This window comes from Crocuta crocuta, unplaced genomic scaffold, assembly GCF_008692635.1.
Source record: "Crocuta crocuta isolate KB4526 unplaced genomic scaffold, BGI_CrCroc_1.0 scaffold45, whole genome shotgun sequence".
NCBI lineage: Eukaryota > Metazoa > Chordata > Mammalia > Carnivora > Hyaenidae > Crocuta > Crocuta crocuta.
In genome coordinates, this window is record NW_027530544.1 from 551106 (window position 1) to 577815 (window position 26710).

Below are 26710 nucleotides of genomic sequence, written 5' to 3' on the forward strand. Positions count from 1 at the left end.
ATTCATTTTTGTGTGCTGACTCTATATTCATACACCTTGTTTAACACGTTCTTTTGTAATTTCATATTTGTCCCTTCTCTGACTATATTAATATTTACCATTTTAGAGCTTCAGTCTCCTTTCTAAATGAGTGTAAAATATCACTCTGCTGTTATAATCACTGAGGCCAAAAATATTTTTTACTCTTATCACTGATATTTCAGATTCTTCCATTGTCATTATCACTTTTGTGACACACTGAAGAGTTGTGCTCATTTCTCTTCAGGAATTGCTTTTCTCTTTGATTTTTCCTCCTTTATTCTTCTATCTGATTTCAACTTGGTAAAAATGATAAGGTATAAGAGACATCTTGATATGTGATAGAAAGAACTCTAGAATAGGCCACAGGAAGCTAGAGTTCTTCTAGTCCTTGTTATGTCCCTTCTGAGCTCTTTCATAATATTCTGTAAGATAGACTAGGAGAGGGATTTTAAACCACTGTTTAGAATTTTCAAGAAAAAGCCCTGCAAATCTGTGTGTGTATACATATGCACATATATATATATATATGCGTGTGTGTGTATGAATTCTTCTGGTATATATAGAAACATTATATATATGAATGAATAAATATACATATGAATGAATTGCCCTGCATCACTGTCACCATCAGGGAATTTTAAGATTCCTTCCATCTGATATTATTTGATTCTATGAATCCTAGCATTATATTGCCATAATCAAAAGAAGAATTTCATCTAAAAAAGAAGTATCAGGGGCACCAGGGTGGCTAAGTTGGTAAGTGTCCAACTCTTGATTTCAGTTCAGGTCATGATCTCACAGTTCACGAGTTCAGCGTGGAGCCTGCTTGGGATTCTTTCTCTGTTTCCCTCTCACTCTGCCCCTCCCCTACTTGCTCTCTCTCTCTCTCTCTCTCAAAATAAATAAATAAACATTAAAAAAAAAGTATCAGAGAACCAATGCCAATACTCTGAAGTTTGGTATTTGGGGTACCTAAGAGCACAAATAAGTTGGAGCTTTGCGTCTACTGGTGCATTGTATCTCTAGATGCTCTGCCAGATCAAATGCCATTCTAGAGGTATATGGCTAGAGCAGGGGGAGACTGCCACTAATCAGATAATCAGATCTTCAAGGCATCTTAAGGTTAACTTGACTAGTAACTTATGACTGTTTTGCATCTAGAGTTGTAACCAACCTAGGTCAGGAAAGGTAATACTTTTTGAAAGAATAACTACAGGTTAATCATTAATGCCACAGTCCAAAATGAAGGTGGACTCTTCTTTGGGTAAAGGTTGGTGGGAGAGAGGGGTGATGACTATAACAGAAGCTGAGAATACACGGTCAAAGTCTGAGGTGGAATTTAGAGAGAGGGAAGGGCATAGTTTATTCTGGCCATATTTGTCAACATATTACTACTATAGTTAATGTAAGAATTCTGCAAGGCATAGAGTTCTAGGTTTTCGCTTATATTCTCAAATAAAATAATTAATTATCCTTTTTTCTGACCTCCTTCCTGGTTTTATCCTCATTTTTCTTATACTCACTGAGTTTTCTTTTTTCTTTTCACTGGCAACTGGAAGGTCATCATACTTTTTTGTTCTTTTAACCCAACGAATATAAAATGCCTCTATCATCATTATACCTATTCATGTTCCTCTACTGATAAGGGCTAAATATTATATTCCAAATCATTTGGGAATCCATCCACTAAGTATTGATGAAAATCATGTTTGCTATCTAGAAAGTAACTAGTTCATAATTTTTGCTCACATTGAATTTAATTTATTCATAAAATGATGGATTCATGTGATGAAAACACAAGGACTGAATTTAGCAGGAAGAGTGATTCCCAAATGTACACCACCAACCCTTTCCTCTCATTTTCTTTAGCTCCACCTCTTTAACTGTTTATAGGATGTTTCTAGTTGAACTTTATTATGTTGAAAACCAAAATCAGTATCTTTTCTATCTTTCTGAATTCAATTTCGTGATTACTTTCTCTCTTCAGTGTGTTTCAATTCCCCTGTATTCCTACATTTCCATTTTCATACCCTCCATTCCTGAATAATGTCCATAGGCATTACTGATACAAATCTCCCACCTCTCGTGGCAGTTAAAATTCCAGACCTGCCATTTGCTGACCACATGACTTTAGGCAAATTACTCAACCTCGTGGAACATTAGTTCCTATAAAATAGGGATTGTATTAAGAATTAGAATATAGATATGTAGAGATAAATATATATGTATATATATATATAAAACATATGTAATACATATATATTATTGTTGGCCATAATAGATGTTCAGTAAATGGCAACTACTATGATCCTGAAATCAATTTTTAAATTTATACTTGAGACATGGTATTCTTAGCTATTTTGCACTCTCTTGCAATTCTCCAGCATTGTCTTGTCCTATCTTATGATATGTTATTCTTACTTCCTCAAGCTCTATCTGTTAGTCATTACTTTGAACTAGTCTCTGAGACCCAACCCTTTCCTATAGCTGTGTGCTTTGTTTTGAGTCAGGCAGCTGCTGAAGCTGACACCACAGGGTTAAACCTAGTCCACTCCCAGTGCCCATTTTCACAGTAGGCTGGCAGCTGTCCCAACTGCCTACCGAAGCCAAATGTTTGAGAAGAGAGAGAGAGTAAGGAGCCAGCTATGAATCCCTTCCAGAAAAACGAGTCCAAGGAAACTCTATTTTCACCTGTCTCCACTGAAGAGGTACCACCTCAACCCATCAGCCTCCCAAAGAAGCCACCTCCGGTGAGTCCCCAGATTTATTTCTGCTTCTGACAAGAACAGACAGCCTTGCTCTTTTGGTTCTTCTTGGATTCTTGAGTGTCAGACTGAGCTGTATTAGGGTATGAAAAACTATTCTCACTTGGAGTTAGGATTAACCTGAAAACCAAATCTAAACAGAAGTTTCCTTTACTTAGGAGAAGAAGCAGTAGGAAAAGAGAGTGAGAGTTCTTTAGCTGGGATCCAAGATTTTGCTGTATCTCATTGTATATTCTGAGTTTCTCTAGGGGTGAAAAAAGAAGCAATTTGAATATCCAGGGAAACTTGGCAAGCATTCTTGCCTGGAGAACTGTGTGTAATTGTTCTTTCTTTACCAGTATAAAAACTCAGCCCTTAGTTCCCCCTGTGTTCAGAGTCTTATGCTGGACACTAAAGAAAGTTTTAGAATAGATATAATTTCTGTTATTATGTGTGTCAGTTTACAGTGGGAGACAGGACAGAGAAACAAAGAAGTAATAATAATGTTTTTTGGATTATATACTTGTGAAACACTTTCAAATTCAATTTCTCACTCAACCTTCATATCAAAATCCTGTAAGTGGAGAGGTTATAGTAATAAAGCTAATATTTACTGAGTTCTCACTATGGGCCAAGAGGTGGTAGTATTCCTATTTCTTTGAAAAAACAGAAGTGAACATAAAGACAGGTGTGGTGGCATGGCCAGAGTCAGTATGTTAACACAGCTAGTGACAGTATTACATAGCTAGTAAAGTGTATTAACTAAACTCTAGGTTGTATAATTCTCAAGCTGTGAGCTGGGAAAGTAAGAAGCTTTTAAGCAAGTTAATATATTAATATTTAGGAGGGTTGTTTATATCTATCCATATGGGTAAAAAAATGAAAACATTAATTTATTGCTTTATCTATTTATTTTGTTATATCTCTTTTGGTCCCAAACAATTTAAGGCTGCTTACAAAGATGCATGTATTTCTTACGAGATAAAAAGCAATATAAATTTCATCATCGCTTCTCAGCCTTTTGGCTAAGATCAAGTGTAAAAAGCAATATAAATTTCATGATGAGATTTGAATGTCCAAAGTACAGATATCTCCCTCCCCCACCTCATGTTAGCTGGGCTATCATAATGGGTAGGGATTTGAAATTAAACATGACATTCCTTATATACTGACTGATACAGTATATAGTCCTTTTGATGTCCAATAGGATTAACAAGAAAATGTTATAGAATGACTTTCAAAGGAAGATGGGCATTTAATGTTACAAGATTTAAGAACTCTCCGCCTAAGTTCAAGATGATCAATCAGCTTACCTTTAGGAATCTAGCTGGGCTCTGAGCCTGGCTCCAGTAGACTCTGAATGAGAAGCCATCATATTACCAGGATCCTCCCAGTATGATGAACAGGGCAGTGGGAACAAGAGAGGTTAGTTCAAACAGTAAGAGATAAGGAGGTTATTGATCTCTAAGTGTAACGTCTTCGGGGGCACCTGGATGGCTCAGTTGGTTAAATATTCAGTTCTTGGTTTCAGCTCAGGTCATGATCTGACAGTTTCATGAGTTCAAGCCCCATGTTGGGCTCTGTGCTGGCAGCACAGAACCTGCTTGGGATTCTCTCTCTCCCTGTCTCTGCTCCTCCCCGACTTGTGGCCTCTCTCTCAAAATAAATAAGTAAATAAATATTTTTTTAAAAGTACTCATTTAAATGTAACTGCTTGGATGCCAGGTGCTCCATAGGCTAATTCTTTGATCTGTTCTTAGAAATAAGTGCGATTATTCTCCTACTCAGAGCCCCAGGCTTTTCAGCTCCATGTAGGTAGATGGCAGGTCCTGGTATCTAGGATCAAGGAATGTCTGAGCAGTTCCATGTTAAATGAAGGAAGAACAAAGCAATATTCAGAATAGCTTCTGTTACCCCTAAATCAGCAGTGCAAGTACTTTTAGTGTGATAATAGCTGTTTCATGAAGAGTGGGGGCCATTGCTTCACATTACCTATCATAGTGATTTCAAGTAAATGAATTTGTCTGTCATAGAGTAATCTAGTGATTAAATAGAGGGGGAAAGCTCATGCTTGAACCACTGCCTTTTTATTTCACAGAAAATTTGTGGCTCCAACTATCCACTGAGCATTGCCTTCATTGTGGTGAATGAATTCTGTGAGCGCTTTTCCTATTATGGCATGAAAGGTAATTTTGTGTCCCAAAGCCTTCCTCTTCTCCACTCACCCTCACCCCATGTTGAGATAAATGTGGTCTTCTTTATGTACTTACTTCCCTTATCCACACTTTCTGCCTTTATCCAAATTGGTCTTTTCCTCTGGCAAACATTGCCAATATATACTGCATGCAATTTCACCTAGTAACTCATACAAGCTAAGATCAGAAAGGCCTAAAAGAAACCAGAACACAGTCTGTAAGAATATAAGTATAGAAACTTTCATTTTCATATCTGTTTCTCAGGTCTGTGAACAGTATTGCTGGGAAGGAGAAGGCTGTGACATTGGAAACATCTTTGTGATTGGCTTAAATGCTATGTATGTACATGGATTGAAGGGACAAATATCTCATTTGTACACTAAGCATAGCCCCATTCACTCCCACAATGTCCATGGTCCCTGCTTCCACTGCGTGACAGTCACCCCTCAGTCCCTTCACTGATAAGAGTGTTGAAGGTCGAGATCAACTTCAAAGACCAGAGATGAAATATACTTCTTCATAAATCACTTTAATGCATCTGTCTTGTTTTGTATCCCTTTTCACCTCAGCTGTGCTGACCCTGTATTTCCTGTATTTCCTGCACTGGAATGAAGACACCTCCACATCTATATACCATGCCTTCAGCAGCCTCTGTTATTTCACTCCCATCCTGGGAGCAGCCATTGCTGACTCATGGCTGGGAAAATTCAAGTAAGGAAGATGGGGGTTCACATCCCCACATTGCAGATTAATTGTGCAGAGATTTTTCCACTTCTTGCTGCTTGCTTCCAAACAAGAATATACTTGTGTCATCCATGACAAATAAGTATCTCTAAGACTGACAACACAGAAAAACTATTTCTCTTCACCACCATTTTTTTTCCAAAATTTTTTCATCCTTTTCAATCAGGAATTGTTTTATTTTTATTTTTCCTAAATCTAATTTTAATCTTCCATTCTATAGTTTAAGACCAATTCCTGTTCTGATCTCAGGGATGATAAAGCTTGTTACCCTCAAGAAAATTTATAATTTTAGAGACCTCAATGTAGTTATTCAAGATACTCTTTGTCTCTTCTCCAGAGTGAATCATACCGACTCCTTTAGTATATTCTTATGAGTCCCTCTTCTAGCTGATTTGCTTTTTCTTTTCTCTAACCTCTTTCTGTGGTTTCCTTCTTATATATATAATATTATATGAAATATATAAATATTTCATATTTCATATTTCATATAAAAATATATGAAAATATAATATTTTCATGAGTTATACTGATGATCTATTCCGTCCTGCATCTTTTAAGTCTCTGAAAATAGCATGAAGAAACATTTATGGGATGTTAGAGTTTCCCCTACAACATTATCCTCATAGGCTAGAGATGGATCTTGGCTATCCATTCCCAACTTATTTTCCATAGCCTTGTCATCTATGGATTTGTCTTAATTAGTATTTCTCAAAGGGCATTTTGTTGAAATTGGCTAGGATACAATGAGTATAATATAGAAAGTTAAAGACCTCGTGGTCAAATAAGTTTGGAAAATACTAGGCTAAACAGAATTAAAAAGATTTCTTTACTGTATGACTTCTTATACCCTTTAACATGCTAATACACACTGTATAATCTCCAAGAGAAAGTTATAGTATATAGTGATTCCCAAATTTATTTCACCACGGAATATTTTTTCAGGATATTTTGTGGACTTAGTATTCCAAGGAATCCTCTTCAGTAAACATTAGTTTATATCTCACTTGGCTTATATATATTCATTGTTCTAATGTGTTTACTCAGCATTTAATATATAGCTACAACCATAACACAGTAATATATACAGTTTCTTGACTTGAGAGAAAGATGGTAGATTATGTTTGCTACTGGTATAATATTGGTTACCAAGTCCATCCAGATAGGAAATTGGTACTGTATGCAGAATAAAAAGTATAAGCCATGATCTTTATTCAGTTATAGAATAAAAGACTCCCATAAATGCCATAGTACTTGTATTTATTTTTAAAGTGACTTCCTTTAAAATTGAAGCGTGCATAAATATGGAGAACAAACAGAGGGTTACTGGAGGGATTGTGGGAGGGGGATGGGTTAAATGGCTAAGGGGCATTAACATTAAGGAATCTACTTTTAAAATCATTGTCTCACTATATCCTAACTAACTTGGATGTAAATGAAAAAAATAAAAAATAAATTAACATTAAAAAATTAAAATATAAATAAATAAACAAAAATCAAAACTGAAGCATGGTTATGGCTTTTCATGATTTCTATAAACATCTACTGAGAGGGTTAACTACATGCTAGAATACTATTTGTTATGTCAAGTTGCTTTTAAGACAGCCAACATTTTTAGTCATAGTCTCTAGTGTGGGTCTGTGCTCGGTGTCTCGTACCTATTGGTTTGAACTTACAACCACTCTCTTAAATGTGTTTATCACCATCTCCTTTCTCTTTCTCTCAATGGGTGTATAGCATGTTCTTTCCCTCTCCTATGTTTTTTGTCTCATCAGAACTGACCCTCTTCATGCTAGGTCTCTTTCTCTGCCATTACTGTACATATTTCTTCTCAGTTCCTACGCTCTAATAAAAAATGGCTCTGGTGGTGAAATAAAACTTAAAACCTCTCCCTCTTTCCTTTCCTTTTCCACATTAACTTGTCTATATTAAAACTGAAGGAACACTGGGCTGTAAGTTAGAAAGTAGAAGTTCTAGACCTAACCCTAATACTAATTAATTAGAATTTCACTCTAGGAAGGTTCTTTGACGTCTCTGGATTTCACCTTCCTCGTTTGCAAATGGAAGATTGGTTAAGTCTATCCAGAGAACTTTTTTTTCCTATGGTTAGAACTTCAATGACCCCCTTTCAAATCCAGAATCTCCACGCCTATCTTGACTTCTCTTTGTGCTAAATTCTCCTGTCATTAGCTTCCTCTCTTATATTCTTCATATCCTAGATTAATTTCCTGAGCCTTTCACCTTGCTTATTTTCTTTCTAAACCACTTATACTTCCCTTATCCATTTAGTCTAACAATCTGATATGGCTCTGATCTCCCTACTCAGACTCTATTACTCCAGCTTACTCTGATGATCTAGCAGGGATCATCTCTTTTGGGTTCATGATAACTGGCCTTTTTTTCCCAGTCCCTTTTCATTCCCCTTCTATTTATTCTTTTTATTCCAACAACAACAACAACAACAACAACAAACCTCTTCTCTAGAAGATACTACAAGGCCTTTTGGGAAAACCTTTTCTGTCCCTCTGATATTAATTGCCCTAGGGAATTAATGCCCTGGATTAATCACCCAGCCTCTTATACCCTACTGCCCTTATAAACCCTCTCAGGCCCCTTCCCTAGAGAGCCAAACTAAAGAGAGTAGGCATTTAGAATAAGAATCCACAACCTGAGATTGAGGGCATATCTAGCCTCTCTCTGATATCTTCATTTCATTCTTTACATTCCACATTAGCATATCATATAACACTTTAAAATCACAGATGTAAACTATACAATTTCCAAGGTTCTTTCTAGTACTAACATTCTACTTATATATAAAAAGAATGCTGCCATGGTAATGCACATAGGAATATATTGTATAGGTAGTAGTGTGCCATATTTCAGTGTGTAAATCTCTACATATGTTCTTCCTGGAATTCTTCACTGTTCCACTTCCTATTTGCCATTCAGATTTCTCATAAAAACAATACAAGAAGTCCCTACCAACTGCATGAACTTTATCACTGGGCAGTCTATTCATAGTCCCTGATTCCTTTCTTACCCTTGGTAACCTGAACATGAGGTAACTGAGGTGGGGATTACAATTAACCCAAGTGTCCAAGTGATCAGGCTGAACCTGAGAGCCTTTCTATCCATCTCAGTGGTTGGGTTTAGAGAAAGTTCTTTATGTTACTCATTTTTTTTTTTCCTATTTACTTGCAGTTTTTTCTTGATCCCTATTGATTTCTAGAGCCAAAGACATTACTTGATAACAACATCTCTGGTCGAAGTATCCTATTATCCTGGTTCTAGTAGTTTAAAATATCATTTGCTGCAAATCCGACCTGTGGATACTCTGGGTATGTGTGGAGTGAATGGGGAAAAAGACTGGTCATTTATGAGAAAGAAGCTTGAAGGGAATATCCATTACCTCTAACACTACCGGGTAAAGAGTTGCTCTGTCTTTTTTCTGGTCTGTTTACTTCATTTACCATTACTATATCTATGTACATTTCTCAGGTAATTATTTCCTCCTCCACCCCTTCCTCTTTCCATTCCATTTATTCTGGCACTGAGAACAGTATGAACTCTGAGTCTGTATTACTCAATTAATTCTCTTGATTCTGTTTGTAGACTGACTGATTTAACTCTTTCAACAGGACAATCATCTATCTCTCCTTGGTGTATGTGCTTGGCCATGTGGTCAAGTCCTTGGGTGCCTTACCAATCCTGGGGGGACAAATGGTACACACGTGAGTAAAATCATGGAGTAAATTGAACAATGTTTTACCCATTAGACGGGTCAATGTCTCACACATTCATTACAGGTGATTTTCTATTTTCTTACCAGAGATAACCCTTTCTTTTCCAACCTATTGTACCAAAATGGTTGAGAAAATTATTTTATGACCAGTTGAACTCTTGCCTACTTTATCTGTCCTCATTTGTTTTTATTAAACATTTGGAGACTTGTAGAATGCCTAGCTAGTTTCCTTTTCATAAAAACTCATCATACGCTTGAAGACAATAATTAAAACCTGATGCCCCCCATATTTCCCCACCTATTCACCCACCCATATATCTGTACTATGCTAGGACTAAAATGTGCATAATATTTCCTTATAGTATATTGTAGGAATCCTATTCAAAGCTTGGATTATTTCCATTTAAGTTCCATATATTCCGATTGCTCTATCCCTCTTTACTTAAGCTATTGATGTTTATCAGGCCAGAGGCATTTGATACATACTGATGTCAGTTGATTCAGTCGGTAGAGAGGAGGATTACAGTTATTCCAGAAGTAGATCATATGTATTCATGTTTATAATGTGCCTATACATGTATTTATCCAATGAATTAAGAATTTTATTTTATTTATTTTTTTTAATGGTTTGTTTATTTCTGAGAGAGAGAAACAGAGTGATCAGGGGAGGATCAGAGAGAGAGGGAGAATCTGAAGCAGGCTCCAGGCTCTGAGCTAGCCATCAGCACAGAGCCCGATGTGGGGCTCGAACCCATGAACCGTGTGATCATGACCTGAGACCAAGTCAGACGCTTAACCGACTGAGCCACCCAGGCGCCTCTGAATTAAGAATTTTAAAATTTAATAAATATTAGATACCATCTTCTCGGTGTCCCATCAAACACAGTGACACTTCTATTAATCATAAAGAATTTTAATATTTTGTTTTGTGGTTAGGAAGGGTATATGGGATAGGTGTTTATAAGGTCCTTCTGTTGGTATATCCCTTACATTAAGACAAGATTGAGAACAGTGTTTAACTTTGGAATTCCTTCAGTATCTGCCTCTATCTATTGCACACAAAGGATAAATGGAACTATCAGGGACAAAATGCCCCCGTGCAATGCATACTTTCTGGCAAAGGCTTAAAGGTCATAAATATTTTAAGTGTCCTTGGGTCTCTCTGAGGAATGAAGGCAGATGGAAAGTGCCTGCAGAAATGTGAAGGGAATCTTTGCTCTTGTACATCCAGTTTCTGCAGTTGTGTTTAATATCACTATGGTTATATACTTACCTCTCCATTTCAGAGTCTTATCATTGGTTGGCCTGAGTCTAATAGCTTTGGGGACAGGAGGTATCAAGCCCTGCGTGGCAGCTTTTGGTGGAGACCAGTTTGAAGAAAAACATGTAAGAGCCCTGTTATTTGTGTTTTCAAGAATGTATAGCAGGCATTAAAAAGGAACCTGGCAGGTAGCTATTTGCCAAGCTTGAAGTAATCCACAGGTCAAGAGTTCTGTTAAGTGCTGGGTACTGGTCATTAATAGAAACATTGAAACATGTTCAAAGGAAAGTAACCAGGGTGGTGAATGGACTAAGACACATCTTATGAAGAGAGGTTGAAAGAATTGGAGATATTCAGCCTGGATAGAATAAGAATTAAAGAGAATATATTGGAACAGTCTATGGATATTGATAGTAATCAAACCAGAACTAGTCGGTGAAAGCTATAAGAAACTTTTTGCTTGATGGAAGGAAAAACTTCAAATAGAGTTTGAAGTAGTGAGTTTACTGTCACTTGAAGTATTGAAGAAGAAACTTTGTAGGTGCTTCAGGAATGGGAGGTAATTAGCAGTGTAGAGATGATCTAAGCATCTCTGGCTGAAATCCTGTGAAAGGGGGAAATGATCATTCAAAATAAAACAATGAGATTCTATAGATGCACTTGTCTGAATGGTCATTCCCTCTTTTCCTACTTTCCACTGTTAATTGGGGGGGGGACTACTATTAATAAGTTACAAATGGCCCCAAATGAGGAAGCGTGATAATTAGGCAGGGAAAATAGTCTATTTTTAAATAGGCAACATTTTTGGCTTTCTTTCTTTTGCTCTTTGTTTTCTTTTTTGTCTGTCTTCAGGTATTATTCCCTTGTCCAGAGCGATTTCTCATGTTTCTGGTTTTTCTCTCTCTGTTCTTTCTCTGTGTCCTGCTTCTTGTGTATCTCCTCCCCTTCGGACCACTTGAGTTATTATTTTATATTCTCTATCTGTCCGGGGTACCATAGATCATAATTGCTTGCTGACTTTGGAGAAATACTGACCTTTGGCAACTGTTGGGATTCTATGCACAATGAACTGTACAAATAGGTGAGTGGAATAGATTTAAAAGGGAACCAGAAGAGGAAACAAACACTGTAAACCGAAAATAGAGAAGAACAGGTTGTGCTACCATGTAAGGAAAAGATCTGTGATGCTAGAATGAAGCATAACGAATTAAAACAAAAACAAAATTTTATTTTAAAGTTGCTTCATTTGGTAACTGCTCCACAATAATATTTCAATAATAAGACAAACCCCACCTCCAAGTTTCCACCAATCACTTTTAAGCCTGCATACTTCCTTTTATAATCTCTGGCAGACTTCCCATAATTACTAGGTGAACTACCCTGCTTGGTCAACAGTTTAATCCATTGTCCTGTGTTCTTTTTTTTTTTTTTTTTTTTGCATTTTTTTTTTTTTTTTTTTTTTTTTTTAGGTGGCTTATTTGTTTATTTAAGAAGCATTCACAGTACTAATTTTTTTTTTTTGCATTCATTATTTTCTTTATTCTTCATAAAGACTCGATCGGGTACTTTGTTTTTTTGTTTTTACAAATAGTTTATTGTCAAGTTGGTTTCTATATAACACCCAGTGCTCATCCCTGAATGTGAGACAGGAAACCATCAAAACCCTAAAGGAGAAAGCAGGAAACAACCTCCTTGACCTCCACCGCAGCAACCTCTTACTTGACACATCCCCCAAAGCAAGGGAATCAAGAGCAAAAATAAACGATTGGGACCTCATCAAGATTAAAAGCTTCTGCACGGCAAAGGAAACAACCCACAAAACTAATAGGCAACCAACAGAATGGGAAAAGATAGTTGCAAATGACATATCAGATAAAGGGTTAATATCCAAAATCTATAAGGAACTCACCAAACTACACTGTCCTGTGTTCTAGTACTATTCCTATATCACACATTCCATAAAATCTATTATTTAACTCAATCATTTACTTAATTAATTCAGTCTATAAAAATGTGTTGAGTCTGTAGTATGTGTCAGGTACTATGCTAGGTAGTAGAGAATACAGAAATAAGCAAGATGTGATTTCTGCTCTAAAGGAACTCTCAGCCTTCTGAATAAAACAAACATTTAATGCAAAGAAATTAATACTAAGACAGACATATACAGGACACAAGTGGCATAGTTTATAGGATGATCATTTTTTGTCCAGGAGGTGTATAAGAGTGTTAAAGATGCTTGTACTAGGTTTGAAAGATGGGCAAATGTTTGTATGGGCTATGTGTTAAAATATCTAATATGATTTTCAGATATCATGGAGACATTATCTGAATCTGTTTCTGTGTATGTACCTCCAGCTTAGACTGAACATAGGGTAGATGTGAGCTAGGAGGCACACAGCACTGATGAGTTGTCTTGCTTTTTTTGTTTTTCAGGCAGAGGAACGGACTAGATATTTTTCAGTCTTCTACCTCTCCATCAATGCAGGGAGCTTGATTTCTACATTTATCACACCCATGCTGAGAGGTTAGAATCTTTTCTAAGGGGCCTGTGTAAGGTTTTCCTCTGACCAGTCAAAAATCTTTTAAGGGCTTCCTGCTGTTCATTCTCTACTTTTACAAGAGCTTGAAAATCTGAGAATTTCTTTTAATCTTGATATTTATCTGGTCTAAAAGAAAGATTATGGATTAGGTGATGGGAAGAAAGAGGATGGCTATGTCTACAACCTCACAAACCTGAGGTTGCAAAATAGAACATCAAAGACTCAAGATTCAAGGTTACTTTTTTTTTTGACCTAGGAGATGTGCAGTGTTTTGGGGAAGACTGCTATGCATTGGCTTTTGGAGTTCCAGGATTACTAATGGTGATAGCTCTTGGTAAGTGCACTGGGACAGAGGAAATTAATAATCACTGATGCCTGCTACATGAAAAGCATCATCTAAGCACTTTACACAAACTATTTCATTCAATCCTCATACTAACCCCATTAGGTAAGTGTTATTGTAAGGATTTTCTTTAGACATTGGAGATGAATTAACTGAACGAAGTCAGAAACTGAATGAAGAAAGAAAGAAAGAAAGAAAGAAAGAAAGAAAGAAAGAAAGAAAGAAAGAAAGAAAGGAAGGAAGGAAGGAAGGAAGGAAGGAAGGAAGGAAGGAAGGAAGGAAGGAAGGAAGGAAGGAAGGAAACAAGCAAACATGTTCAAGGTTACACAACTAATAACTGGGGAGCTTTTAAAAAGACTAATCCCTGTGCCTCATATTGGAGTTATTAAGTCAATATTTCTGCAGCTTGGAGCCTAGGTATTTATAATTTTTTAAATATCTAGGTGATTCTAATGAGTAGTCAAAGCTGAGATCCACTGTTCTACACTACAATATGTAAGGAAGCAAGGAAGATAATTAATCCTTTCTTTCAAACTAGCTTATTTTATCTGATAGTCATTTATCTGGTAATTAGAATATATTTTTAATTCTTTTAATGTAGCTTCTAGGTTTAGCTGTTTTCTGCCCTGCTCTTCAATGCTCCCAAGGAGTTTTCTCTTGATCAAAGAGAATGAGGGGAGTGGGATGAGTAGGTGGAAACTGATGCAACTTAGATCAAATGCCATTGTCCTTACCACTGAGCCCAATAAGGGAAGAGGAGAAAGGATGTGTGTGTTGCTTAGTTTATGCAGTCTAAGGGGGAACTTGGACATGATTGTTCCTAATCATTGACCTGGAAACCTGTTCTCACTCTGAGCCTTTGGGTGACACCCCCCTGGAAGATATCCAGTGCAACACAAATAACTCAGTAGAGGAAGAAAGAACCCAGAGACTCAATGTTCAGTCCTGATTATTTTCTACCAGGGGTTGGTTAATAGTAATACTCAGATTCTAATTCCAGTTCCAAGGAAACTTCTGTGTTATTCCAGGAGAGCTGTGATAATACATTCCCTTCTTCCTTCTCCATTTGAAGCCAAACATTTTCCCAAATATCGTCCTGGTTTTCCATTTAGTGCTATGTCTCCTTCTCCGGATCATGGCACAATAAAAATATTAACATATCAGAATAATTATAAGATCAAAAGAGATGCTGTAAGTTAAATGTTTTATAAATTATGAAATGTTAAACAAGTGTTAGTTGTCATTATTAGTCAGCTGCTTCAGTTTTCTGGGTACGAATAAATAACTAAATTCTCTGGCCTTTCACTATAAATTTATTCATCTATTCTTTTCATTCATTGATTCAACAAACATTTATTTAATGAACCTTTTATGTGTCAAATTCTGTGCTAGAAATTGGGGTCACATTGGTGGATTAGAGAGCCACAGAGTTTTGCTTTCAAAAAACTTATATAGTCCAGCAGGAAAAGGGAGACAGACATAGTAAACAAGAATTTACAATATAGTATGATCAATGTCACATGAGGGAAGCACAGAAAAAGTTGTAGGAGTGGGGAGGGATGTTTGACTAAACTCTGAAGCTCAGAAAATGTTAGCCTAAAGAAATGGTATCTAAGGTGAGGTCCTAAAAGATTAGCAACAGTTAATTAAAGAAGATATATATCTGTAGGACAAGGAAATGAGTCATAATTGTGACATATCTGAAGGCCTTAGAGGAATTCCAGATTGCCCTGGGTATAAATGTGAATGATAAAGAGGAAAAAGTGACAGAAACCAGATAACGAAGGACCTTTTCAGTCATTAAGGAATTAGAACTTTATCAGGAGAATAGTAGGGAGCTACAAAAGGATTCTGAACAGAGGAATGATTGTTAGATTTTTATTTCTCAGTGGTGTCTCTGACTATAATGTGGAGAAAGAATGGGTTAAGGGTAAAGCAAGGATATTATTTATCTTGATTACTGAATTTTGGCATTATTTTAAATTTTTTGCTCAAGGGGAGTGTCTCACTCACCTCAGACTAGTCTCAGCCCTTGTAAAATTGACAAAACTTGATATAATTAGAAATGTGAAGTGATGGAGAAGATAAATTAACATTGAATGTTAGAGTTCTGACTTGAGCAATTAGGTAGATAGTGGGATCATTACACTAATGAATTCAGTTTGGGATACACTACATTTTAGATCTTTCATAATTTAATTGGAGTTATCAAAGAGCTGTCTGGAAATACAGGTTTAGAGCTCAGAAGAAATGTTTGGGCTGTAGATAAAGATTTGGAGCTAGTAGTCTATGAAGAGCAATTAAGCCATAAAAATAGATTAAATAACTAAGAGATAGTAAAACTAAACTAAAAAGAGGGCTAGGATAGAGCCCTGAGGAATACCAGTATTACAAGATAAGCAAAAAGGAAAAGCTCACAAATGAGACTAAGAAGGAATGGTCAAAATGGTAAGAGTTCTATTTTGGATTCTAAGAGGATTTCAAGAAGGGAATTGTTTAAAGTAACAAATGTTACTGAGTGGGAAAGTGAGATAAGGGACAAAAATCCCCGTTGAATAGAGCAACAAAAAGTCACTAATTTGGTGATATCAGTTATGGTAGATTGGTGGATTCAAGACCAATTAAAGTAGAATGGGAAGTGAATAAGAGGTAAAAAAGGGAAAATGGTATGTATAGCTGAATGGGACATCAAGAGGATGTTGGGCATGCTTGAATATCATTAGGAAGACTCCAGTAGAGACAGAGGTTGAAGATGTGAGAAAAAGTGTAATCAGTTGAAAGCATACGTGGCAGAATTACCTTTCTACAGAGGAGGAACATCACCTTCAACTAACTGGAGGGAGAAGAGGATAGGTCTAGATATAGAAGTTAATAGATTTGGTGGCAGGAAGTTGAGACAATTTCCATTTGAAGGCTTCTGTTTTCTTTGTGAAGTAGGAGGCAACATCATCTACTGCAAGAAAGAACTAGTAGAGAAACTTAAGGTTCCTACTCCCCTTCTTCAGTTAAGTGGCTTTGAAATTTAAGTGTGATCTTATCCAGCTAATTACCTGGCCTTCTTTTTATCAGCCTACTGTTCACTCCATTGAGATTTCTAGCCTCTTTCTAGGATCATTCTTAGTTTTAGGAGTTGTCTGTTTCCCCCTCCAAAGTCTTCCTCTTGTCTAGATACCTTTTTACCTGCCCACTTGTCTCCCAGGATTAGCATCCTTTCTTTTAACCATTTTTTCTGTCAACAATAAGAAGCCTATGGTAGGTAAAGGGTGCTATTTGGAGAAGCTTTGGGGAAACTGAGAGGATTAATAAAGAAAAAGTGATAAACTGAATCTGACTGAGAGTTAAGAAACTCTTAGTTAGCTAGAAAGTTGGGATAAGGAAAAGTAAGGGGACTCAGGCATTCTTGTGCATAAAGATACTGGAAAGTGCCACTGGTCATTGACAAAGACTCCTTTGGTAGAAGACATTGTAGAGGGACATCTTGCTGGAGCTGGGAAATCCATTCATTAAGGAGGGAAATACATCTGGTATGCTACCAAGATAGAGTCTTCCCGCTGATTTTAGTTAATAAACTTGAAAAAATAATATTTACTATTTCATAATTATAAACATAATATCATCTAATTTGCTGGTAAGTTGGAAAATAGAAAGAAAATAGGAAAACAAAATTCACTTACAATTAACTATGGAGATGTAGTTAAAGAATATGGGGTAAGAAAAAGAGAATGAGCTCAAGTACAGTAATAGCACAGAATTATTTTTGTAAGAATGATTAATACTGGTTAGAGTGTAGAGAACCTAATGGAAAATAATGAAACATAAAGTAGAAACAGTAAATTGAGGTGAGCTCCACAGAGGCCATGTCTTTTTTAGTCTAGCAAAGTGTGTAGTGTAAGAATGAATAAATGAGATGCTTTATGGTGGTTAAGAGCAGAGATTTTTGAGTCAGACAAGCCTCAGGTCAAAAATACAGTTTCTGGCATTTTCTGCCTATGTAATCTGCACAAATTGCTTAATTTCTTTTATCTTCAATTTCTGCAATAAAATGGAGAGAGTAGTACAAATTTTTCAGGTTAAATCTGTTAATGTATATAAAATGCTGAACACCATATAATAATAAACCTTCAATAGACAGATAGTGATCATAATAGCCATAAGGATAATAATGAATTTGGGAAGGGCTTTCATTCCAGGAGTTTGGTCTTTGTGGGTAGGTCCTAGAAAGAAAGTTTTAATGTGGTATCAGATAAGAGAAGGAAGAGAGCAGGGATTGAAAAACTAGTTGGTAGCCATTTTAATAATCCAGGGTAGAGGTTGCAAAGTCCTAAACAAGAGTCTTAGCAGTGATAATGAAAAAGAGGGACAGATAGGAAATAACATTGATGAGGGTCTCAATTAAAGTTGGTAACATATCAGATGGAGAGATGGAGAAAGAAAAGACAATTCAGAAATGACTTCCATTTCTGTGGCACAAGAAAGTCTCAACAGATTACTTCTCTTAACAATTGACCATTTTATTCTTGTCTGGGCTCCCATAATTTGTGTAATTCCAAAGTCAGGGAGCTTAAGCCAGCCCCCTCACTATATAAGCTTTGCCAGTCACTCCTAACACTTCAGCAGGCTGTCCTTAGTAATGACATACTGTATGTGCTAAATGAGAAGCTAAGAATCTTGTTTGTGTATCACCTGCAGTTGTGTTTGCAATGGGAAGTAAAATATACAGAAAACCACCCCCAGAAGGAAACATAGTGACTCAAGTTGTCAAGTGTATCTGGGTAAGTCTGAATTGTTTACCTGCCTTTTTCAACCAATGGGAAGGAGATGCTATGCTGAGCATATAGGCCTTCAAACATGGGTATACATTTCCCCCAGTGACCTCTGTTCCATTTCTGCACCTTTTGGCAAACTGAGATTAATCCATCTTCCTTTGTGCCTCTACTTAACCATAGTAAAAAAAAATAATGTAACAATTTTTTTTAATTTGGCAAAGATCTTCTGAAGTGTGTGTACGTGATATATGTTGCCAATAGGATACAAGGGTAGTTTAAAATTATATCTGAAATATTCCAAATTCAATGTCTGAAGAAATCAAAGGGTTGGAGTAAGTCAATTAAAGTATGTGTATCTGAGGGAAAGGATAATGAATTAGAAAAGGCACGGACGGGATGTTTTATTTTTGTCACTCTTCTGATATCTATGCTCTGCCCTAGTTTGCTATTTCCAATCGTTTCAACAACCGCTCTGGGGACATTCCAAAGCGACAGCACTGGCTGGACTGGGCAGCTGAGAAATACCCAGTAAGTTGGAAGTGCAGAAACATCTTATGCCTCCATGGAGATTTTCAATGACCAAACTGATTCCCTCTTGCTGCATTGACCTCTTCCCTTACTGTTCTGGGACAGTTCTACTCTAAGCAAGAAAACCAAGTCTAGAAATTCAGCCTGTTCCTTCTTCCCCTTTCTTACAGAAGCAGCTCATTATGGATGTGAAGGCACTGACCAGGGTACTATTCCTATATATCCCATTGCCCATGTTTTGGGCTCTTTTGGATCAGCAGGTAAGAATGGCTCTCTTGAAAGCAACCCCTTATTTCAGCCCCTTTCCTCTCACAGGAAAGGAATTTCTCATAATAGCATCTGTCTGCCCTAGGGCTCACGATGGACCTTACAAGCCACGAGGATGAATGGGAATCTGGTGAGAAAAGAATTTCTAGAGAAATCTATTATTTTCTTTATAATCCATATAAGGGAAAAATTAATTTCTTGTGTTTTTGCCCCAAAACTGATTTAAGATCATAAGAAAGGTGCCTTCAACATAAAGGTACTGAGTAGGCAAAATTTAAAAAGCTAGTCTATGTTGGTATGAGCACTGGATGTTGTATGGAAACCAATCTGACAATAAATTATATTTTAAAAATTAAAATTAAATAAATAAAAAGCTAGTCTAGAAATAAAAAACAGAATCTTGTCTTTAGAAATCAGGAATATAACAATGGAAAGGTTTAAATGTATACAAGGAAGTACCGAGAAGAGAGTAAATGAAATGATACAGACTTGGAATAGAGAATGTTTTCTCCCATCTAAGCCTTCCTGGGGCATAGTAGACTCAGATTTGATTGGTGCCACTACACATTTAGCCCATCTCAGGCTCATGTAAAAGACCTAGAAGTATGGTACTTTATATATGGACAAGGAATGGGAAAGTTGTAAACATTGTTTTGTTTCTCCAATCTCCATTTTTTAGCAAACTCAGAGTCTCTTCTAGGCTCTCACTTGTTCTGCTTAGATTATTATATTGTTTTTCTAGCATCTCAGTTGTGAAGAGGGCATGGTGGAATGATGTTAAGATTTTATTAACCAGTCTATTTGGAGCCTGCCAAATAGAATTTTCCCTTTTCCCTTTCTCTGGTTGTCCAGGATTTACTATGGTTGTTTTCTTGTTGACCCCCTGGAGAACAACTTTGGAAGCACTGTGTTAGTGGGAATCTTCACACTAACCATGACATCTTGTCCTGCACTTTCTTACCTACAACTGCAGTTACTGAAATTAACAAAAACACTGACTCTGTTCTCTCTCAAGAAAACCATAGTACACAGAAAAATAAAATTCTCCTTTAGCCCTGCCTGCCTGTGGCAAACATTGCCTGAAACCATTCCCAGCCTGTTTCCCCAAATACCATTAGAAGCACAACCAGGGCCCTGAACTAAAGACCTGGTGTCTTTTATCTTATGTATCTCTCCTACTAATTAGCAATATTTTTGATCTAAACTTTTCTTGTCGTTAGCCACCATCCAAATGTAATTTGTTATAATTTTTCAGGGTGTTTTTGTGCTTCAGCCTGACCAGATGCAGGTAGGAGTTTTCTCTATACTCATGGGGATTTATGGCTTTCCTTATCTATACTTCTACCTGTAGTATTAGGATTACCAAATATAACGGGATTTTGTTTCCTTGTATGCTGAAGAGGATTAAGGATAGGGGTGAAAATATTCTCCTTTTGCCCCACACATCCTGCCCAGCTCCAAGGAGAGTGAATTTTTATCTCACAGGAAAAGTATAAGCTTGGATATTATTTTCCATGTTAAGACAGTATTTTGGAAATATTGTCCAATAAAATGTAAGGCTTTGCTGTGTTAGTAAAACACAACTTGGTGACTCCCAGTTCTTTTTTTAACCCTTGTTTAATAATCCCCAATTCTTCTCTCCTTTTCTCCTTGACATTTTCCCTTGGGCTGTGTAATAGGAGAAGATAAGTGAAAATGGAAGGGAAGAACTCCCAACTGATTGGACAGAAAAACAGGTTCAGAGTAAAACTGGTTCTGTGGATATTGAGAAGCTGAGGTGCTATGCAGGGCAAATAGAGCCCTGGGTGTAAAGGGACTGAGAGAGGTGGAATCATTCCATACTTAGGAATCATTCCGTACTTAGTATGATAAAAGTACGTTTGATTGTTAGAGCACACACAAGCAAATGAGAGCACATACTTACACTCAGGGTAGAAGAATACATGTGATTAATCCTTTTCACCATGGTGTTACAGGTACTAAATCCCCTTCTGGTTCTTATCTTCATTCCATTGTTTGACCTCGTCATTTATCGGCTGGTTTCCAAATGTGGAATTAACCTCTCGTAAGTGCTCACTATGCCTTTGTTGCTTAAAGTGACTTAATATTTGCTCAGCTTGATAAAGGTTCAATGTCAGTACTTTTCTACTTAGTTATTATTTGTTTTGGTTTATGATTTTTCTCCTCCTATGTATTTGAGTTAAACTAAATGCCTATTGATACTGGAGAATGGGAATTAGATCTAACTTATTCTTATTATAGAGAGCCCAAACCATTATTGCCGATTGAACCGTGTAATGTTGAAGAGGTAGATCTAAGCTTCATGGGAAGTCAAAAGTATGTGAGAATAGAATCATAAATAAGTTTGTTGCTTTGTTCTTGAATGTTGCCTTTTCAAAGTCTAAAGGCTATGATGACAACTAATCTTTTTAAATCTTCTATTGTCTATATGAAACAAAGTGGGTACCTGGTAAAAGTGGGAATAGAATTGTCCCTAATTACTGCTTTCCCCTTATTCTAAATAGAAGCACGGGGTGTTGCATGGAAATATTGAATATTGTACACCTGAAACTAATATTACACTGTGTGTTAACTAACTGGAATATAAATAAAAACTTAAAAAGAAAAGAAGTGTTGTTCTTTGTAAATTTGACAGAAGTATTGTTAAGCGTCCTCTAATTCCTGATTTAATAGCAATTTCTTTTTGATAACCACATTATCATATTCAAATGGTCTTTTTTCATTTACTCATTAATTGAGCAGATATTATTGAGTTCAGCACCAATGCCATGCAAATATAACTGCACAGACCACGCCCTGAAGGAGTTCACTGTTTAGTAAGGGAGGTAGAACACATGCAAGGATAATTATTATACAATGTAATATGTATTAAGTGCAGTAAGAAGGGAAGCAAAGTGCCAGAGAAATATAGAGCAAGGAGAGTCCTTCCTGCTGACAGAGTCAAGAAAGACTTATGAGAAGAAAATGAGGTAATAATGTATAGTGCCTGGCATATAGCAAATGTTCAATATATCTGGCTGCATTACTATTATTTTTTGTTATGATGACATAATGGATAGAAAGACCATCATAAACAAAAGTTGAGGTAGGAAAATGTGATGCATTAACAGAGAACTGTTCAGTGTAAGGAGTAGCTGGGACCAAATCAGGAAAGGTCTTTAATGGTAGGCTTAGAGGGTTTAGATTTTATCCTTTAGAATCTAAAGTTTAGATATAATTGTCTCTTCCTTTCCTCCACAGATCACTTAGGAAAATGGCTGTTGGTATGATCCTAGCAAGCCTGGCATTTGCAGTTGCAGCAGCTGTAGAGATCAAAATTAATGTGAGTTCAATAAATCTTAAGCTCCATGAGGGCAAGACCATATCTATGGTATTCACTCTTCTGATTTGTTCAATCCTGGTTGCCTGGGATCTAGCGCAGTACCTATTCTAAAGAGGGCGCATCATAACTATCTGTTGTAAACGAATAGATACAGGAGTAGAATAGCAATGAAAAATGAAACCCACCTACCACCTGAGTCATTCAGAGTATAATGTCAAGGAATTCCCAAACACTAATAATCAAGGTATCTAATCATCCCTTTGGGAACAAAGGCTTTTGAATACTTGGCAGATCGAACAGCCATTATTGAGGAATCACGTATGAGGCCACAGCTGAGTCAAAAAGCATGGAGTTTGTTACATAGAATCAGTGCTTGCTACACTGAGCTGGTGTTGCCCCCTCCAAACTGCCTTCAGAATTTTCTAAGCCAAATGCTCTTTGGGAGAAAACTGTCCTGACTAGATGGACTAGGCTATCAGAGATAGGATGGAGATAATGTGTTCTCATTGGTAACTCTGACATGCATTCTCTGTCTTAAGAGAATGACCCCCCTGCAGCCTGGTCCTCAAGAGATTTTCCTGCAAGTCTTGAATCTGGCAGATGATGAGGTGAAGGTGACAGTACTGGGAGATGAAAACAGTACTCTGTTGGAAGAGTCCATCAGATCCTTTCAGGTGAGATATGGACTTGAATGAATTAGAAACACATTCAGGGGTGCCTGGGTGGCTCAGTTGGTTAAGCATCCTGACTTCGCCTCAGGTCATGATCTCACGGTTGGTGAGTTCAAGCCCCATGTAGGGCTCTGTGCTGACAGCTCAGAGCCTGGAAATTGCTTTGGATTCTGTGTGTGTCTCTCTCTCTCTGCCCCTCACTGGCTCACCTCTGTCTGTGTGTCGCTCTTTCAAAAATAAATAAAAATATTAAAAAATTAGAAAAATAAATTTAAAAAAAGAAACACATTCAGATTATGCATCAAGGTGACAGCATAATATAGTGGTTAAAAGCATGGACTTGTGGAGTCAAACTGTCCCCAGTCCAATTCCTGGTTCTGCCATTCCCTAGCTATAAGACCCTGGACAAGCCATTTTATCTCTAAATCTCAGTTTCAGCATCTGTAAAATAGCAATAATTTTTATGCCACAAGCTGTCATAAGGATAAATATTATATGTAAAGCTCTTAGTGTCAGGAACATTGTAAGCTCTCCGTGGGTTGTCATTTGTATTGTTTTTTTTCAAACTGCTTCCTAATATCACATCCTCTGGATTTGGCTTGTATATTTTCACTACTATTACTATACATATTCTGAAGTATTTATTTTAAAATATTTTTAATAATAAAAGTAACATACATCTATTGTTGAAAACTGAAGAATATGTAGAAAGACATAAATATCACCTATCATTGCATTACCCAGAGATGATCAGTTAGCATTTTTGTATAAATGAATAAACAAATTTCTAAAAAGTACTCAAACTCTACATGCTGTATTGAACTTTGATTTTTTTTAAATGTTTTTATTTATTTCTAGGAGAGAGAGAGAGACAGCGTGAGCAGGGGACGGTCAGAGAGAGAGGGAGTCACAGACTGAAACAGGCTCCAGGCTCTGAGCTGGCAGCCAGCACAGAGCCCGACGCGGGGCTCGAACCCACGAACTGCGAGATCATGACCCAAGCGAAAGTCGGACGCTTAACCGACTAAGCCACCCAGGCGCCCCTGAACTTTGATTTTTTTAACATTAATAATGCTATAAATATCCTTCTGTGTCCTTAGGTAATTTGAGAATATGATTTTAATGGACATAGGAAATTCTGTTTTATGGTTATATCGTAGTTTACTGAAGTATTTCCTTATAGGTATTTAAGGTTTTTTTAATTAATCTATATAATCCTATAATGAACATCCTTACTCAAATATTTCTGCATGCCTCTAATTACTCTCATATAGCATATTCCTAAAAATAGGATTACTAGTTTAAAGGGCAAAGTTGAAAGTATCTGATGAGCTCATCTGCCCTGGGATCCTGCGAGACTGTGATGTCTACAATGGATTAGAAGGTGAGCGTGACAGTCTCTTCATTCTACAGAAGATGCCATACTATGCCCAACTCCACCTAAAGACAAAAAGCCAGGATTCCCACTTCTACCTAAAATATCACAATATGTCTGTCTACACTAAACATTCTGTGGAAGAAAAGAACTGGTACAGTCTGATCATTCGAGAAGATGGAAAAAATATTTCCAGCAAGATGGTAAGTTGAGGAATGGCTCAGGTTCCAAATTGTTATCTTATTTTGGCTGACTCATTGATATCTTACCAAATATGACTGATGATCAGATTTTCTGATTAGCAGTTCCTTGTCACCTGTAACTGATTTTTACTTTCCTCTATTATAGGTGAAGGATGAAGAAAGCAAAACAACCAATGGGATGACAGCTGTGAGGTTTGGATGTCGAGACCCCAGGCCACTCTGCTTTGAATTGTTGTCTCTCTTCTGATCTGTGGGGCTTCAGATAAAGTAGCCTCACATTCTATTTGTCTTGTACAGGGATTCTCTCTCCTATAATATGAAGGGCATGGGTATCAGAGGCATTTTCCAGGACAGTGAGAGGCGGATAGGCTTGTGGTATTAAAAGATGACCCTGTATCTGTATATGCCCCCCTGTGCTCTGATGTATACATCCCTTGTTGTTGAATTTTATCCACTTATCTTGCTCTCAGGAAAGTAACTGAGTACTTCCCTCTCTGTAATCACCAGAGAAAAATTTAGAAGTGAGCAAATAATCCTCCCTTCATGGTAGATAGTTGAATATCTCTTATTATTACTGTGTTTTTAAAGCAAAGTGTAGTTTTTTATAAACCTATAGAAGCCCCATGGTGTAGTAAAGGTAATAACTTTGGTTTTGAATCCAGACTAGCCTAAAAATCATGTCAGGTGGCCAGGGAAAGTTACAGAGATAGAGCACCCAAGAAGTCACTGGTCTCTGTAGCAGGAATCAGGCATGAAATAGCGAGATGCATATGCTTATGGCCATCAAGATTAGGTGCTTGCTGTTGAGAATAATACTTTAGAGGAGAACTTTTAATGAAATGTCTGAACTTTGCTGAAGGGTGGAACCTTCCTAATAATTTTCTTTTGAATATGCTTTAGAAAAAGTAAACAGCTCAAAATAAGTAAGGCAATAGTGAGGAAATGACTTCCTGTGTCAGAGAGCCATAAGAACCAGAGGAACCTGCAGAAAAGATTGAAGGAAATTTCCAGGTTCGCACAGGATTATCTACAGTGCAGGAATCAACATTAGGGGTTCTAGAGAAAACTTCCCTTCTTATCTTGTGAGCCAGAGATTAGGGCAAAAGTTATCAAAATGCCAAAACTCATACTGAGGAAACAGTTTAGGAACCCAGGTCCAGGAGACTAAAAAGGTCATTCTGAAAGGGTTCAGTATTATCTGCAGATTCCAAAATGATAACCTACTAAGGGCTGGGAGTCTGAGTTTTGTACAAGACAAATCACACTTCATATGTAAGAGGATAAAGTATGAGTTTTATGTAAAAACTAGTATATATTTATATATTTATAAATAATTATTTTCCATAGTGGTGTCTCAATTGACGAATCCCATTATAAGAGGGAAATAAATTGGATGTACCTAAACTGGATTAGTGAGGAAACAGATTGCCATGGATGATCATGATAGTGCCCATCCCTGTTAGAGATTATGTGAGGGTGTTGCAGATAGATGGCTAATACCTCAAGAAGGAGAAAGTTCAGGATAGCTAAAACTACTGATTATTTCTTACATGTGGTTCCTTTATTCATCCACTTAACAACATATATTATGTACATTTTGTGTGCCAAAACTGTTCTAGGCACTGGGGATATAGTGGTAAACAGGTGTCTCTCTTTGTGAGGGTTTGTCTGATGTGTGACAATGTCTCTACCCTTAGGTTTGTTAATACTTTACACAAAGAGGTCAACATCTCCCTGGCTACAGATATCTTCCTCAGTGTTGGTGAAGACTATGGTGTGTCTGCTTACACAACTGTACAAAGTGGAGAGTAAGAGAATTACCCTTGTGGACCTTTTACTTTTATCAACAATTTTTTTAATGTTTTCTTTGCATATAGGTGCAGGGATTGATTTTGAGTATACTCAGGTTTCCTGTTTTATACTGTTTCACTAATTCATAAGGCTTGGATGAGAAAAATTCATAAGGC

General features: G+C 36.9%; 1 protein-coding gene across 2 annotated transcripts in view; it reads left to right on the top strand.

Annotated features, from left to right (window-relative positions):
- Positions 1 to 2639: 2639 nt before the first annotated feature.
- SLC15A2 (solute carrier family 15 member 2) overlaps positions 2640 to 26710 on the top strand; it is a 32672-nt gene continuing 8601 nt past the window's right edge. The window contains exons 1-18 of one of the 2 annotated variants that reach the window (XM_077767596.1): positions 2640 to 2771; positions 4864 to 4951; positions 5530 to 5671; positions 9343 to 9435; positions 10733 to 10832; positions 13141 to 13231; positions 13504 to 13581; positions 18280 to 18362; positions 18798 to 18884; positions 19055 to 19144; positions 19237 to 19281; positions 20407 to 20439; positions 21128 to 21216; positions 22413 to 22494; positions 23034 to 23168; positions 24579 to 24743; positions 24889 to 24935; positions 26441 to 26551. In XM_077767596.1, the coding sequence (XP_077623722.1) occupies positions 2667 to 2771; positions 4864 to 4951; positions 5530 to 5671; positions 9343 to 9435; positions 10733 to 10832; positions 13141 to 13231; positions 13504 to 13581; positions 18280 to 18362; positions 18798 to 18884; positions 19055 to 19144; positions 19237 to 19281; positions 20407 to 20439; positions 21128 to 21216; positions 22413 to 22494; positions 23034 to 23168; positions 24579 to 24743; positions 24889 to 24935; positions 26441 to 26551 (1664 nt within the window). In that variant the 5' untranslated portion in view covers positions 2640 to 2666. The remainder of the gene's footprint in view (positions 2772 to 4863; positions 4952 to 5529; positions 5672 to 9342; positions 9436 to 10732; positions 10833 to 13140; positions 13232 to 13503; positions 13582 to 18279; positions 18363 to 18797; positions 18885 to 19054; positions 19145 to 19236; positions 19282 to 20406; positions 20440 to 21127; positions 21217 to 22412; positions 22495 to 23033; positions 23169 to 24578; positions 24744 to 24888; positions 24936 to 26440; positions 26552 to 26710) is intronic. The other variant, XM_077767595.1, reaches the window with a different exon arrangement.